Source organism: Pristis pectinata, chromosome 7 (genome assembly GCF_009764475.1).
Source record: "Pristis pectinata isolate sPriPec2 chromosome 7, sPriPec2.1.pri, whole genome shotgun sequence".
Lineage (NCBI taxonomy): Eukaryota > Metazoa > Chordata > Chondrichthyes > Rhinopristiformes > Pristidae > Pristis > Pristis pectinata.
In genome coordinates, this window is record NC_067411.1 from 58,211,440 (window position 1) to 58,229,178 (window position 17,739).

At 41.5% G+C, this 17,739-nt stretch overlaps 1 protein-coding gene across 1 annotated transcript; it reads left to right on the forward strand.

Moving 5' to 3' along the window:
• The first annotated feature begins 1,216 nt into the window (after positions 1-1,216).
• Positions 1,217-17,017, forward strand: LOC127572657 (zinc finger protein 69-like). The gene is made up of 6 exons (XM_052020150.1): positions 1,217-1,353; positions 3,373-4,656; positions 7,922-8,091; positions 12,503-12,629; positions 13,549-13,657; positions 15,825-17,017. Exons 2-6 carry the CDS (start codon positions 4,088-4,090, stop codon positions 16,293-16,295), a joined length of 1,446 nt encoding a protein of 481 aa, XP_051876110.1. The 5' UTR covers positions 1,217-1,353; positions 3,373-4,087; the 3' UTR covers positions 16,296-17,017.
• The last annotated feature ends 722 nt before the right edge of the window (positions 17,018-17,739 follow it).

The following is a 17,739-nucleotide window of genomic DNA, read 5'->3' on the forward strand; positions in this document are numbered from 1 at the left end:
AAATTGCAGGATTTTAGATATTAAGGGAATTAAAGGATGTGAGGTTAGTACAGGAAAGTGGCACTGAGGTAAAAGAGCATACATGATCTTATTGAATAGCAAAGCAGACAAGAAGACAGGAAGGCACAAATGGTCAACTCCTATTTCTATTTCTTATGTTCTGAGCTTGGCTCGATTTGTAGTAAGCTTTCCTTTGAGCCAGTGGATCATGGATTCATTCTCCTCCTTCAGCATGTTCATAATCTGTTGGTACTTTGATGCAATATTTAGAGGCAGTGGTGCACTCTCATTAATGTTTCTTTTGTATAAGATTTTGAACTGACCCCCCCACCCCCCCAGCATACAGTTACACCTCATTATGAAACTTGTGAATTCTCCTGATTTCTGGTTGACTTTTCCCCTCAATAACATACTAAAACATACTTGGCTCTGTTGAAGGCTAATTGATATACTTATTTGCAGAGACTAATCCAACATAGTCACTGTTTTATCTGAAGTGGTCAAAAGTGAACCAATATTGGTCTTGCTCTTTCTCTTCCACGTCTTTGTCCTTTACCTGATCCCATCAACATCTCACAAAGATGCTTGAGCTGAGTGTTACAGAAACTCATCAGTCAACCACAGTTTGCTGGGAAGAACCTCACTGTAGATAGGTCATATAGCATTTTCTCAGGAGTCAGTTTGCGGTGCCCTCCTTGTGTATCCAGTCACAAGCGATCACCCCTTCTCCTGAGGGCCGTCATCTGTCCCCCATCACACCTAGCAAATTCAGTGTCCTGCCTACCACCCATAGCAGATCCAGCCATCTATACACTGCTCCATGTTCCTACCCAATCCAATCGCCCATCAATGCCACCCTTATGAACCCATAAGCGACCCCTTCTTGCTGCGGGTCCTATTACTGGCAGCTATCCTCCCCCTTGCCAACACACCGAACCCACCAACTACCACCCTTCGTGAATCCAATCACACAGCAACTGCCCTCTGACCTCAATGGATCCTGTCGCCGTGCAACCATCACCCATCGTGAGTCTAGTGCCCAAGCAGCAGCCAAATTTTAGCAACCGCTCTTCCTTCCCAACATCCACCCCCTCTGCCAACCCCAGTCACCCCCGCGACTGCCAGTCTGGCGAATCCGCTTCCTCCCCCCGCGAGTCTGATGGCCGAGCAAAGTTTTCCTTCACGTCAATACGCCCGGTTTCCTAGCAACCGCTGCCTCCGAAATCTCCTAGCAACCCCCCACCGTACCGCGGACCCGGCCTTTCAGTCACCTCCCCTCCGGCGAACCTCACCACTGCCCCCGGGATTGGAGGGGGGAGCGGCCTGTGGCCGGTGGAAACGACCGATGAGGAGGTGAGTGGGGAAATCGGGGACGGGCGAAAGTGGAGGCGTGAGTGTCCAACCCTGAGGGTGGAAGTTGCGGCCTGTGGGTCTGCTTCGGGGAGAGCGTCGGCTCGCCGCCGGGCTGCTGCGAGGGAAGGCCGCCGTCATGCCGCACCTCAAGGCGCGGCGGCGGAGGGTGGTTGGCAGAACCCACTTCAGACGCGCTTGAACCCACGGCCAGACTAAGACCCATGGGGTCCGCTCAGTTGCACCCTCGCTGCAGTTTTGTAGCCCTCATTCAAAGTGTCGTTCCTCAGGAAAACGTGTGAAATTTGCTGCACGGAATAGGTTGAAACACTGTGTTCTACTTAATAAAATGTAATTTAACGAGAACAAGGGAATCTCATTTGACGAGTAGTTTTTAATAGTTGTATTTTACAAAACAAAGCTAGAATTGAAATATAATTGTAGCATCCAGGATGCCCTCCAGACCTTGTAGGCGTGACGGTCGCAGATCTCTTAGCATAATGGTAGTTCGAATTAGCTGAAAGGTGGTCAGATGGACGGACTTCTCTTCAGCTCAGCTTGGACTTGTGGATGGTCACTTTGGCAGCCCAAGAGTAGTCTGATGAGTAAGTCCCACGGTCACTCCACGTTTGTTCTTCACCGTTACCCAAAGATCAGGAGTCTGGGACTCCAGCCAAAACGTGAGCATCAGCCCCTCTGGAAGAGGAGCAGCAACTTCTCCCATCGCTATTAATTTATGAAATATTCCAGGCCTCAGAAATTATTTACTGAAATGAGGTAGGAAGAAGCTTTGCCCCCTGAATTAATGTATTGATTAAAAACAACCACCTCACTTGTTAAAATACTTTTTGCCACTGTAGAGAATTAGAGAAAGTTTTGAAACTTGCTTGATCCAATATCTTTTATAATTTGAAAGAAAAAAATAGACTGCATTATCCTGTAAAGATAATACGTGACCATGTCCATACATGCACGAGTTTTCTAAGTGAAAACACCATGCAAACTCGAATTTCTGGATTACCATGGAGATGGTATGATTGCAACACTGCAATTTAGGAGTGGTGTTTTCTGGGAACCATTGGAAATGCACTTGCATCTATAATGCGGCAAACCTGACTCCCAAATATGACCCCCAGTCTGGTTTTATAAACCTATATTGGTCCATGAACCCATGAACACGACTTCGTTATTCCTTTTTTTTGCACTTTATTTATTTTGTAATTTATAGTAATTTTTATGTCTCTTGCACTATACTGCTGCTGCTAAACAACAAATTTCACAACATTTAAGTCAGTGATAACAAACTGATTCTGATGCTTGTGCCCTGTTGGTAAACTAGTTTCTAAACATCTAGAAGATGCCTTATTTTTGGGGGGATTAATTGGGTAGACTACATATCTCAACCAGCAAGCTGAAAATTCCCCAAGCTTAAAGTTTTACAGTCGAATCAAGGAAAACCTGACAATAAATGGTTGAATGAAACATTGAGGCTGAAACCCTAGTGGCGCCAGTGTGCAGTAGTCATTTAAGGTACTTGGTGCATATGCACATGTACTTGTGTATGGCACAGTGCAGCAGCAGGTAATGCTGCTGTCTTGCAGCTCCAGGGACCCAGGTTCAATCCTGACCTCAGGGCTATCTATGCTGAATTTATGCATTCTTTTTTGTGCTCATGTGAGTTTCTTCCAGCTGCTCTGGTTTCTTCTCCCAGCACAAAGATATACATACAAATTAATTGGCTACCATGAATTAGTATAGGTTAATGGCAAAAAGGATTAAAGGGCAGCTGATGTGTTTATGAGAGATAGAATATGTTTCAAGGATGCAGGGAATAAGGAGAGGAGGAATTGCTCCCCTGGGAGCAGGCGTGGACCTGATGGGTTGTATAGCCTCCTGCGTCATTATAAGTAAATAAGATGGAGATGCATAACTAAGACTCTAGATGTTGTTTGTCCATGGGAATTTAAAGTAATGAATGTTACTTATAATTATTTGTTGCTATTTTACATGGTTTACTTTCAGAACTTTGGTTATGGACGAACAACATCCTCTGAGGAATGGTGTGCACAGTGGAACATGGATAAACAATAAAAATTAAACTTTTGAAGTATTAAATGCCTGACTGTGGTCCAACTTTAGTGATGTGTCTTAATAAGACTTGATGAAGGTCCAGATCCATTGAATGTCTTTGGGGAAAATGGATAATCCAACCTGTATCAAGGAACGTTACAATCACTGTCAAGCTATTCTTCAAAAACTTTACGAACAGCGAAACATGGGCTTGTTTTGTGACATTGCTGTTGTGGTAGAGGGAAAGACTTTTCATGCTCACAAAAATATTCTGTCTGCATGTAGCAGTTACTTTTACACAACCTTGAGCAAGAACAATCAGGAATGCACAGTATTTTTGGATACAGTCAGCTTGGATGGTTTAGTCATTTGTTAGAGTTTTTTTTATACTTCTCAGGTCCCAGGTTGTCACATGAATGACTTCCTTTCAGCTGCTCAGAGTCTGAATGTTTGTTATACCAGCAAAGCTTCACTTTGATACTGATGATATAAACGGGACATGGATTAGGATCAAGCCAAGAAGCCTGTAAAATACAGAATATTTCTATAAGCAACCATGAAGTGGAGTTAGATTTAGAAGATCTTGAACTGTTAACAGAACAAAGAAGGAGAACCCTGTAGAGACAACAAGTCTGCAGTGTACAGATGACGTGAAAATGGATCAGTCATGAGCAGAAAGGTACGTGGTGCTTGCCTGGCCAAAATCAAAACTCGACTGCAGACTGCCAGATTATCTGGAGCAATCAATTCTAGTAGAAAATTGCCCCATCCTCAGACCAGGCTAGTTCATGTAAATGGGAGGAAGAAGAGGCAAGAGAATGATGCAAAGTCTGATCATTGCACAACTCCATGTCAGTGGACTAAAGTTAAAACAAATGGATCTCAGCAAAAGTCTGCATCTGGAACATCAAACGTTCCCCTGGAGGCAATAGACCTGAGCTATGACATTCACAATAATGCCAGGAATAGCAGCAATCTTTTAACATCTTTAAATGTGGAATATTCACCAGCACCAGAGAGTAGCCAACCAAACAAATCAAGGAAGGAGTCAAGGGAAGCCTCTGTATTGATAACCCAAGACCTTGCTGGAGCTGGAGATAACATTCTGGATGGGAAACGAGTAAGGTGTGAAGGCTGTAAGAAGTTGCTGACTTATACTCGCTTCCTTTCCCATCAAGTTTCTGCTGGTGAGGAGTCTTTCAACTGTGATGTCTGTGAGAAATTATTCAATTACAGGTGAGTTTTTTTGCCTCTAAGGAATTCAGGATCACTATGGGGATGTATCTCATTTTGCAGCCAGTTAGCTATCTTTCAGTTCACACAGTATACTGGGATGTATTGTTAGGATGTTATAGGACAACCTCCTTGAAGCGGATTGTTACAATTGATTGACCAAAAGACAATTAGAAGTTCACCATATGGTATAATAGGCAAGAATGGCAAAAGACAACAAAACTGGATTTTATAATTATCCTGCAACTTAATTTGTACTTTTACCAATAAAGCTTTTTAGAGTCAGAAAGTCATCAAGTTGTACAACACAGAAATGGTTCCTGCAGCCCACCACATCCATGCCAACTGTCTTGCCTAACTATACTAATTCCATTTGCCTGCATTATGTCTGCATCCTTGCCTGTTCAACTGCTTGTCTGAAAGCCTCTTAAATGTAGTGATCGTATAAGCCTCCACCACCACCTCTGGCAGTGAGTTCCAGATATCAAGTACTCTCTGTGTGGAAAAATTTACCCTCAGATCCCTTTTAAATCTCCTTCCTCTTGCCTTAAACCTGTTCCCTCTTGTTTATGACACCCCTGCCACGGGAAAAAGATTCTGACTTTTACCCTATCTATGCCTATCATAATTTTACATACTTCCATGTGGTCACACTTCAGTCTTTTTCACTCCAGGGAAAGCAAACCCAGCCCATCTTATTTCTCCCAGTAACTAAAGTCCTTCAATCAGAACACATCCTGATGAATCTCCTTTTGCATCCTCTCCAGCACAATTACATCCTTTCTATAGTGTGATGAACAGAACTTCACACAACACTCTAAATGCAGCCTAACCAGTGTTTTCTAAAGTAGCAACATGATGTCCCAACTCTTATCTTGTATGCTTTGAGCTATGAAGGCAAGTGTGCCGTATGCCTTCTTCACCACCCTATCTACCTGTGTTGCCGCTTTCAGGGAACTCTGGACTTATACCCCAATGTCCCTCTGTTCACCAACATTCCTTTGGGTCCTACCATTTACTACTTATGTCCTACCCTTATTTGACTTCCCAAAATACATCACCTTGCACCTGTTGAGATTAAATTCCATCTGCCATTGCTCTGCACAACTTTCCCTTGGATCTATATCCTGCTGTGGCCTTAGACAACTTTCTTCAAAATCCACTACACCACCAATTTTTGTGTCCTCCACAGATTTACTAATCCTGTGTCCTACATCCAAGTTGTTCCACCTAAGTAAAGCCCTGCACTAAAGTATTCACAGTCAATATTGCTCAAGTTAAGGGCGGCATGGTAGTGTAGTGGTTAGCACGACGCTATTACAGCACCAGCGATTGGGGTTCGATTCCCGTCGCTGTCTGTAAGGAGTTTGTACGTCCTCCTGTGTCTGCGTGGGTTTCCTCCGGGTGCTCTGGTTTCCTCCCACATTGCAAAGACGTACGGGTAGGTTAATTTGTGTTTAAAATGGGCGGCGCAGACTCGTTGGGCCGGAAGGGCCTGTTACTATGCTGTAATTAAAATTTAAAAAATTTTTTTTTTAAATTTAAGATCCCCCGCTACCATAACCCTTTTGCTCTTACCCCTTTCTGCAATTTGTTTACATATCTGTTTCTCTAATTCCCATTGATTATTAGGACATCTGTAGTACAGCCCCTCTCTTCATCCTAAGTTCTACCCATTTGGCCTTGTTTGATGATCCCTCCAGGATATGCCCTCTGGGTACTGCTGTGTTGTTTTAATATTTCTGAAAAAAAAAGAATTTAGATTCTCAAAGTTTGAATATGTTTTCTGAATGAATTATCCAATAATAAAATCACTACATTGGTGTCTTAGTGAAACACAAGTTTTTCTTTTTATTTCCTTCTAATCTCTTTCAGGCTATGTGCAGTATTAAGCTCTCAATATTTAACAAAAGCTTCCCTCTTTTGCTTTACGTTATTGTCTTTGCAACTCGTATCCAAGCGGGCTCTAGATTTGGCTGTCCCACCCTTTATCTTTGTGGGAGCATATTTACCCAATCTTGAACCTTGAATCTAATTTTAAATGCTTCGCCTTTTTAACATTTCAAGTAGCAGTCTCCAGTCCACTTTTGAGGAATCGCTTCTTGGCCTTGTAAAGTTTTGGCCTTATCCCAGTTTAAAAATTTTATTCATATTTTTGCTAAATTTACTTGAGTTAAATTTAACTGAGTTAAATTTCCCTCTGATACTTCTTTCTTGATCCCATTTCCGTTACCTAAAATAAATCCAGAAATCCCTCTATATTTTTTGGGTTTGATGAGCATTGGTTAAAAATAGTTCTGAATGCAATTTAGGAATTCTGTGCCTACTATACCTTGTTGATTTTCCCAGATCATGTTAGGGTAACTGAGTTGTCCATCTAGCCAGGTAGACCACCAAAGATGGTGGCAAAGTTGGATTTGGATGGGAGGGACTCCACATTGAGTCTGGATTCCATGATGTCTCACTGCATTGGGTCAAACGTAGGCAAGCAAACCCAGTGAATTAATGTTTCCTATTATATAATGTATATAATTTGGAGAAAACAGTAAGGGATTAAATGTACTCTGCGGGCCATCAATTTCCATGGTAGTCTGAGAGCACTGTGGACTGGGCCAGGAGAGTTTTAATCGACACAGCTGCCAGACTTTGGTAGGTGATGGGAGAACTAACACAAGGAGAAAACCTACTTGACCATGTATTGATAGGAGTGATACAGTTCTCAGTCCTGTGCATTTGTCACATACAATTTTGCTGACCTGCTTATTTCTGGATAAAAGCAAGTTGTTGAAAAAAATATTTTAAGGTAGTGTCCAAATAAGTCTGAACAGAACAATTTAAATTGGTTGTAACATTTCTGGACTTTTTTATAATAGTAGTAACAAAGTAAGTATGGAGAGGAATTGAGAATTGGTGCCAAATGGTAAGTAAATTGGATTTTTTTATTTTAAAAGGGAACCTCAAATTGTCAAAGGATTTAATGTTCTTGAAGCTTTCTGGCTATTTAATATGAGTTGTCATCTTTCAGGTGATTTGCCTTCAAACCTAATTAGGTTGCAGTCAGGTCTGAGTTTTCTAGCAACTTTGAGACCAAATTTCCTCCCATTCTCTTCATACACAACTTAGTTGCCTCTGAATGAAAGAATTGTTGATCTTGCATAGCCATGCCACTGTCTCCTTGAGTACCCTGAGCAAATGTAATGATATTTTGTTACTAGGGGCTATTCTATTGTTTGATAAAGTGGCTAATTGAAAGATACCATTTCTCTAGTTGCCAGCTAAGCCAGCACCAGAAAACCCACCACAGCAAGAAGTTATATCAATGTGACCAGTGTGGCAAACAGCTCAGATCTATGGAGAAACTGCGTGACCATGTGGCCTACCATGGAGAAGCTAGGCCTCATCAATGCAACCTGTGTGACAAGGCGTACAAGGTAAAAAGTAAGTACGAGTGGCTGGCAGCTCATTTATCTTTCAGGTGAATCTGTACTGGTGTACTTACAATTATATTTCACAACATAGTGCATTATTGCAGTGAAGATCCATCTATTGACTATTCCCTATCTTCCCCCTGAAATGAGTGATTTGCTAAGCCATTTCAGAGGCCAGTTAAGGGTTAGCCACATCGATCAGTTTGGAATCTTAATAAAGGCCAGAGCAGATAAAGGCGTTAGAATAAGGTACATTTCTACTTGAATTTAAATTCCCCAGCTGCTTTAATGTGATTTGAGTTTGTATCAACTTGGCCATAAGGTCAAGGATGACTTGCTTCCACATGAGTTCTTGGGAGTCCAGAGATGGCTGGTGAGATCTACAGACTCTGCCACAGGGAGGGAAGGTGGTGCTTCACATGATAAGTAGGTGGTGGTTTGAGCTGCTGTGAGCTCCTTTGCTCAGATCGAAGAATTTTGAAGTACTTAGTTCCTTTCCAACTTCTCCCCCCAATCCCAGTTTGAACAGTTTGGAATAGAGACTCTTCTGAATTAATGTTGACATTGAATAATTTCAGGGAGGTTTTGAGAACATTCTTGTAGTATTTTCTCTGTTCTGGAGATCTCTGCCATAACAAGTGTTCTGAAAAGAGGTCTTGATTTGAGGGTTTGGCACATGGATAATGTGGCCCACTTAGTGGAGCTGATTGAATTTATTCTCTGCGTTATTGGCCTGAGAGAGGACAGTTTAGAGGATTTCTTGGAGATGGCCTTGGAGTGCCCTCTTCAGTGCTTTGAGGTGCTTGCTATACAAATGCCTAATGCCTGTGTCTCCAAGGCCTGAGGGAGGGTTGCCAAAGCCAGGTGTTAGTTTTCTAATTTTCCTTTCTCGACTTTCTTAAACAGCAGTGCCACCTTCAAATCTGCTGGACAGTTCAAAAATCTGGGGAATTTAGGAAGATCATTACAATTGCATCATAGATTCTTAGAGACTCATACAGCATGGAAGCAGGCCCTTTGGCCCAATTTATTCACAATGACCAAGATGCCTATCGACATTAATCCCATTTGCCTGTGTTTAGCCCGTATCCCGCTAAACCTTTCCTCTCCATGTACCTGTCCAAATATCTTTTAAACATCATAATTTTTCCTGATTTTATCACCTCATCTGGCAACTTGCCCCTCAAATCCCCTTTAAATCTTTCCCCTCTTACTTTAAATCTTTGCCCTCTAGTTTTAGACTCCCTTGCCCTGGGAAAAAGACAGCGACTGTCTACCCTATCTATGCCTCTCATAATTTTATACACCTTTATCATGCCACCTGTCAGCCTCCTTTGCTCCAGGGAAAACAGTCCCTGCCTATCCAATTTCTCAAGCCCTTCAGTCCAGGGAACATCCTTGTGAATCTTCTTTGTACCCACTGTAGCTGAATCACATCCTTCCTATAGCGTCGTGACCAGAATTACACACAATACACCAACTGCAGCCTAAGCAACAATTTATACAATTGCAACATGACACCCCAACCCCAATACTCAAAGCCTCAATGGATGAAGGCAAGCATATAATATGCCTTCTTCACCACCCTGTCTACCTGTGTTTCTACTTTCAGGGAACTATGTCCTTGTACCCCGAGGTGTCACTGTTCAACGACACCCCCAAGGGCCCTGCCATTCACTGTGTATGTCCTGGTCTGGTTTAACTTCCCAAAATGCATCACTTCACACTTGTCTGAGTTAAATTCCATCAGCCGTTCCCTCACCCTCTTCCCCAGTTGATCTAGATCCAGTTGTAACCTTAGCTTAATTCATTATACACTATACCACTAATTTTGATGTCATTTGCAAACTTGCTGATCATGCCATCTACATTCTCTTTCAAATCATTAGTATATATGATGAATAATAAAGGACCCCACACCAATTTCTGCAGCACACCACTGGTTATAGGTCTCCAATCTGAAAAGCAACCCTCCACTACCACCTTTTGTCTCCTACCACCAAGCAAATTTCGTATCTAGTTTGCTATCTCACCCTGGATCCCATGCATTCTAATCTTCTAGGCTAGTCTACCATGTGGAACTTTGTCAATGGCCTTGCTAAAGTCCATACCCACCGCCTTGCCCTCATCAATCGTCTTGCACATCTCTTCAAAAAAAACTCCATTAAATTTGTAAGACATGATCTCCCACAAACAAAGCCATGCTGACTATCCGTAATCAGGCAGTCCTTGCCTTTCCAAACGCAAGTAAGTCCTGACTCTCAGAATCCCTTCCAGTAACCTTCCCACTACTGATGTAAGACTCACCGGCCTGCAGTTCCCTGACTTGTTCTTGCAGCCCTTCTTAAATAAACATGCAATATTAATCATCATCCAGTCTTCTAGTATGCCACTTGTAGCTAACAAAGACACAAAAATCTCTCTTGGGGCCCCATCAATCTCCTCTCTTTCTTCCCACAATGTCCTGTGATACACCAACGTCTCCTGCTCCATAATGTTCATATGATTCAGGATATCACTGTTTGCTTCCCTGAACATGCTAGCTTCCATGTCCTTCTCCATAATAAATACAGATGAGAAGTATTAATTTAAGACCTAGTCCACCTCCCATGGTTCCACACATAAAGTACCACACTAATCCTTAAGGGGACCTACTCTCCCTGGTATCCCTTTTGCTCTTAATATACTTGTAGAATCTTTTGGGATTCCCCTTTACCTTATCTGCCAGGGACATATCATATCCCCATTTTACCCTCCTAATTTCATTCGTAAGTGTACTCCTATATCCCTTATACTCCTCAAGGGACTCACTTGATCCCAGCTGCCTATACCTGATATATTCCTCCTTTTTCCTGACCAGATCCTCAATTCCCTCATCAGCCAGTGATCCCTAATCTTGCCAGCCTTGACCTTCACTCTAACAGGAATATGCTGGCCCTGAGCTCTTCCTATCTCACCTTTAAAAGCTTCCCACTTGCCAGACATCCCTTTACTTGCAAATAGCTTCTCCTAATCAAACTTTGCAAGTTCCTGTCTAATGCCTTGCCCCAAATTAGGACTTCAATTTGTGGAATCATACTATTTTTTATTATAATTATCTTGAAACTAATGGAATTATGGTCACTGGTTCCAAAGTGCTCCATCACTGAGACATCAGCCACATGTTCAGCTTCATTTCCTAAAAGGAGACTGAGTGTAACCCCTTCTCTAATGGGACCATCTACATATTGCTTCAGAAAACGATCCTTGACTCACTTAAGAAATTGTGCCCCATCTAATCCTTGAGCATTCCCAGTCAATATTAGGGAAGTCGAAATCATCTACGATTACAACCCTAATATACCTACACCTATCTGCGATTACCTTGTGTATTTGCTCCCCTAATTCCTGCTGACTATTGCAGGGGTGGGGGCTATAGTATAATCCCATCAAAGTGATCTTCCTCTTTTTTATTTCTAAGTTCTACTCATATGGCCTTGCTGGATGTTCTTCCCAAGATATCGTCTCTAAGTACTGCTATGATGTTCTCTCTAATCAATAGTGCAACTCCCCCTCCTCTCTTACCTTCACCTCTGTTATGCTGAAAGCATCAGTAACCCAGAACATTGAGCTGCCAGTCCTGCCTATCCCTGAACTACGTAGGTTTCTGTAATGGCTATAATTCACCATTCCTTGTGCCGATCCATGCCGAGTTAATTTGTGTTATCCATCAGGCTTCTTGCATTAAAATAAATGCAGTTTAGCTTATCAGACTTTCCTTGTTCCCTGCTTTTGAGATGGGGAGTGAATTCTGGCTTTGGAATGAATAATTAATATTCATTCCAAATATTAATTGTTTATGAAGGATAACCCTTTGCTCTAATGCCCCTTTCCCTAGCTAAAGAGCATGGCATTGTTAACTCTCACAAATCACTCTCGAAAAATGTCAAGAGCCATGCGTGAGATTTAAATGTAACTGCTTTATGACACTTCAAATGGATGTTTAACATTCACAGGTTTGCATCCAAATTGGGTTTGATGATTATGGTGGGGGGCGGTTCCTATGCCCCTGCTGCCTGCTTCCCCCCCACCCCCGCCCCACAGCACCATTCAGGGTGCTGTCTGTGTGGAGTTTGCATGTTCTTGTGACCGTGTGGGTTTCCTCCAGGTGCTCCGGTTACCTCCAACAATCCAAAGACATGGGTTGGTAGGCCACTGTGATTTGCTCCGAATATATATAGTTGTATGGTAGAATCTGGAGGTAGTTGATGAGAATGTGGGGGGATTAAAAAGAAGGATTAATGTAGGATTAGTGTAAATGAGTGGTGTATGGTTGGTGCAGACTTGGTAGATCAAAGGGCCAATTTCTGTGCTGTATGTCCGTATGAAATATAATTTGTTACACCACAGCAAGTTGACAGGAGTTTAAAATATCTTTGCAGATGACCTCACGCAGCACATCCGTGTCAAACACATGGAAGCATCAAAGGGGAAGCCACCTCTGGTACAACTGTGTGAATTTTGTGGTCAGGCTGTGAAACATTACAAGAGCCATAAGATTTTCTGCAGGTAAAAACTGATTTAAGAAGTGACACTGCTGGGAGTGACTGTTAATCTGCAGTTGGCTTTAGGTTTGGCCTCTGGATATTCCAAATAGTGTGCAAGCATAGTGTTTGTAATGTAGATAAATGTGGAAACTGGTTAGTGTATAGAAAGATTTATTTTTAGTAACGATGGTTTAAAATACATATTGACTAACAGAAATAACCTGCTCTCTTCCAACTAACACTTTAGAATTTTTTTGTTTTTACTTGAAAAGGCAGAAGGAGCCTTGGGTTAGCATTTCAAGTGATAACTTTGACAGTGCAGCATTCTCTCAGCTTTGTACTGAAGTGTCGGGCTGGAGTTTGTGCTTGCATCTTGAGGTTACTTAAAAAAACAAACTAGAATTCTGCAACCAAGGCCACAAGTTACACCCACTGTGATAAATTATGATGACAGATTGTATAAATGTGGCTTGTATTTCCTTGACTGTTGAGGGTTTAAGTGTGACCAAGTTAGCATCTAGAAAATGATAGACATTAGTATGAATAGATAGAGAATATTTCCTCTATTGTGGATCTAGAACAACAGCACACAAACTTTATGTTAGACTTGAATAATTTAGCAGTGAAATCAGGAAGCACATTTTTACATTAAAGGTAGTAGAAATCAGGAATTCACTTCCTTTTGGATGCAGAGATAATTGACATTTTTGTTACTGAGGATCTTGTATTTTTGTTGGAAGAGGGAATTGAGGGATATACAAGACTGGCAAAGGGAGTTCAAGGCATAATCCAACAAAGACCTAATTGAACAAGCAAGTTTGAGAGGCCGTATAGCCTGTTGCTGATGATTTGATGGAGTTTTTTTACACCTGTGATATCACTCTGCAGAAGTCCATTGTATAACGTGCTGCTGTCATTTCTTTACTATTCTTTGTTTACAGTGGCATTAAGAAGTTCCAGTGTAAGTTCTGTCTGCAAGCATTCTATCGCTTGTCTGAGCTGAAGAGGCATACATGGACCCATACAGGGGAGTTACCTTATCAGTGCCGGGTAATTGCTTGTTATAAACAATCAGATTTGTAAAGGTGATATAGGCTACAACAACCAGAGTTTGTGTAAAGGTGAAAGGTATATTACACTGAGCTGCAGGGAGGGTTTATGTAAAACTAAGCTGCAGATGGTTTTATGTAATGGTGATGTTCACCTTGATCCTCAGTAGTTTTAGGTTCTGAGGCACCCAGTGCCATCACTGGATCAGCTGGAACACATGGATTCAACTTGTGGTTGCCCTCTTTCTCAGATTACTCTAGTATGTATTTTTTCCTCTGTCTTTCAAGCTGATGTCCAGTGGTTTGGATTTTGGAGATTTTTGGTTTGATCTGAACTAATGCACAAATTATATGAATATCTGCACATTTAATAATAGTGTTGAGGTTCAGCTGAATTGCCAATCTGGGCTGGCACACACCAGCATATGTCTTCTATGATTTAGAATTTCTGACTTCCGACACAAAAGATTTCCTGATTTGTGAGGGACTAAAAGTGAGTTGGAGTCATTCTAAAAAGTTGAAATAACCTGATGAAATTTATTTGTACTTGGTGGTACACTTTTCAACACACACACATACACACGTTTTGTACCAAGAACAGAACGCTGTTAGAACTCAGCCAGTCAAACAGCATATGTAGAGGCAAAAGGTGTATGCGCCGTTTCAGGTCGAGACCCTGCATCAGGACACAGAGGGAAGAGGAAAATTTGCCAGTATTTAGCAGTACAAGGGAGAGGTGGGACAGAGGCTGGTAGGTGGAACCAGATGGGGATGGAACCAGGTGGGGGGAGGGGGGAGGAGATGGGAAAGGTGAACAAAAGGAGAAGAAAACTGGGTGGACAAATGAGTGTGTGTGGGAGGAGAGCACTGGGTGTGTGGGGGTTGCTTGAAATACAATGTTTGTACCATTGGGTTGTAAGCTATCCAAGCAGAATATAAGATATTGTTCTTCTAATTTGTGTTTGGCTTCTCTATTGGTTTTACCAATGTAGAGGAATCCACACTGTGAGCACTGAATGCTCTTGACTAGGTTAGAAGAATTGCAGATGATCCTCTGCCTCACTTGGAAGGGTTGTGTTTGTGGTGAGGGAGGAGGTGAAGGGACAGGTGTTTGACTTATGGTTGCAGGGCAAGGTGCCAGGGGACACAGAGGGGTGGGTGGGGAACGATGAGCAGAGCAGGGAGTCACAAATAGTGTGATCCTGGTGGAAAGCATAATGGGGGGAGGGTAAGATGTGATTAGTGGTGAGATCACATTGGAGCTAGTGTCATTTCCTCTCCCTTCTCAGTCTTGATGGAGGGTTTCAACTGAAGTATCAACATATGCCTTTTGCCTCCGCAGATGCTGCTTAACCTGCTGAATTCTTCCAACATTCTGTTTTCTTTTGCTTGAGATTCCAGCATCTGCAATCTCTTTTGGTTTTGCATTACACTGAGAAACTTAACTCTGAAGAAAAAATTAACGATTTTTTTTATAAATCCAAGAGATTGATAGATGAATTGTTGGTAGACAAGGCTGCAGAAGGTTATCAAAGTTAGTAGGTAAGGAATTCTGTGACCCTTGTAATTGTTCAAGTTCCTTAAAATCAAAAAAAACATAGTTAAGTTGTTAACTATTGTTTCCTGGAGTTTGCTTTTTGCCACACGGAGTTGAGTTGGCATTTTCAGACTAGTCCTGGCATTCCCCTTTTTTTATTTGCTTTCTTCATATTCTTGAGGACTGGTGAATATGGAGCATAAAACTGCAGATTAGACAGGGTTAAGATTCTAGGGCTGATGGGCTTTCCTGTCTTGTCTTTTCATAAACAAATATCAAATCTCCACTTGCTTTGTTATATGTGGCACTGGTGCTTAGTCACCTGTAATTTGGCAGGAAAAGGAGTCTTCCATAAAACTTTCATTGTTAAGATTTAGGACTTGGAATTTCTTACAAATCCAATTATAGGAAAGGGACATTTTGATAAGAGTTACCAACTTTGTACTGATAAGAAGTGAAATACTAATTAAATAAAATTAATTTGTTAAGCTAGTCTTGCATTTCCACTGCAGTAATTTTAATTTCACCACATGGCTTCCTGTACCACTTCTTGTTTTCCTGTACTGCTTGCGTAATTTTTGCTTGTCTACAGTGTTACTGCATTAACCCTGGTATTCTGCTTTTACACTAGGTATGTGGAAAACGCTGCCGCCATCCCAGTAACCTAAAGAAGCACATCAGAACAGTTCATAAAGAGGAGATCAGAGTGCAGATCGACAAGGAGCACGCTTCCCCTAAACTTCTGAAGGACTTTCTACCTCAAGAAATAGAGAGTAATCAGCTGATTATGGGAAAAATGGAATTGGGGAATGGCAGTTTTTTGAATATAACTGAATCCAGTGCTCAGTTGGGTGGCTCAGCCCCCTCTACAAAATCCACTTTCACAACTGCTGTAGCAGTCCATGGCACAGTACCTAGCATGTCACATGCACTCTGCACTACTCCTGTTAATTCCAATGCTATCATCCCATCTATGCACACAAGTTTGCCTACTGCTTTACAACAGCATCACAAAGTGGCAAGTCCACTCCCATCTTTCAAGTCTCTCCTGACCAGTCCCCATGTGGATATGCTGCAGAATTCCTTTCATCAGAAAACATGAGAATAGAAGCTCCAGTAACTGTACTTTGACCCATAGTTCTGTGGGAAACACATTGCACAAGGTGAAATTATACAGCTGCTCTAGACTAGCTAATGTATTTTACTTACAATAATACAATGCTGTTCTGCTCACATACAGCTGACATGCTGTCGGAGCAATTGGCTTGATGGAGTCTTCAAATGGACCTGATACATTATATTTTTCTGTTTTAAATATTTCTTATTTGTAACAGCTTGCAATTTTCCTTCTGCGTCTGTTACAGTATGAATTTGTCATGCTAGTTAATGATACAGGAATTAATTTAAGAGACAAAAAGGCAGATTTAGTGATGAATTTGTCAATGACTGGTCTTTCATCTGCCTCAACCACATCATCCCCAGCCCATCTCTATTCCACCCATCTCAATACCTCCGGTAAGAAACTTTGTTAAAATTTATGTTGATATGATTCAATGAACCTTGGTATTTTTGAATATATAAATTCTCTGAAACAACATAAAACAAAAAAAGTTGTTCCACAATGTTCCCAAAAAACACATGCTGATTGATAGTTCTCTGGAATCCCTTTTTTTCCCTTTTGTGTAAGAGATGTGATAGTGAATTTATTATTTTTAGCCCTTATTTTTATCAGCCACTGTAACGAGTCAAACATAATTGACCTTGAATGCCTGGCAGACATGGTGTATATTATGTGATCCAAAAACATTAAAACTATTAAACTACAAAATCTGCTTTGTTTTTCTGCAACTCCTACCCCTCTTCACCATGAGTTGGATTTCAAAAATGCCTCTTCACAAGATGCGGTTACTGCATGTACTTCCTTTGAGGGTTGGTATTGCTTGTTGGTCCTCCTTCCCCACAGCCCTAAACAAAGAATGTGCCTTGATTGCTAATCTACAGTGGATCTGGCTGATTTCTGTACGGTGGGGGAGGTGCAGTATTGCTGCATGTGAGATAACTTGTTTTTTTAAAAGATTTTGTTTTGATTAAGTGTAGATTTTTTTTCGTTACATAGAAAATACAAATTTTGAGTAGGTTTTATCTCCAATTTTTTTTGTGGAAAAAAAGGGCAAATATATTAGATCATTAGAAATAAAATGCTGTAACATTTTTTTATTAGATGAATTCGGTAGAGAATGGTTGCTATTAATTAATAACAGAGGAATATAGGAAAAAGCAGGATTACTCCATCTGGCCCCTGGAGCTTGCTCTGCCTCTCAATAAGATCATGGCTGATCTAATCTTAGCCTTAAGCTGCACGCTCCTGCCTGTTCCCATAACTGTTGACTGTCCTAGATACCAAAATTCTGTCTTTCTGGCCTTGAATATTCTTAGTGCTTCAGTCTCCTGAGTGTTCTAGGATAGAGAATTCCAGTGAGTCGTGAGCCAAGAAAAAAGTGTTTTGGTCTCCTTACTTTGCACCGGAGGCAATGAAGAGCATGACT

Excerpts from the sequence above, each read along its gene's own strand:
- LOC127572657 (XM_052020150.1), top strand. The coding sequence starts at position 4,088 with ATGAGCAGAAAGGTACGTGGTGCTTGCCTGGCCAAAATCAAAACTCGA. Across the intron at positions 8,092-12,502 it reads CAAGGCGTACAAGGTAAAAA|ATGACCTCACGCAGCACATC; the intron begins GTAAGTACGAGT and ends ATATCTTTGCAG. Across the intron at positions 13,658-15,824 it reads AGTTACCTTATCAGTGCCGG|GTATGTGGAAAACGCTGCCG; the intron begins GTAATTGCTTGT and ends CTTTTACACTAG.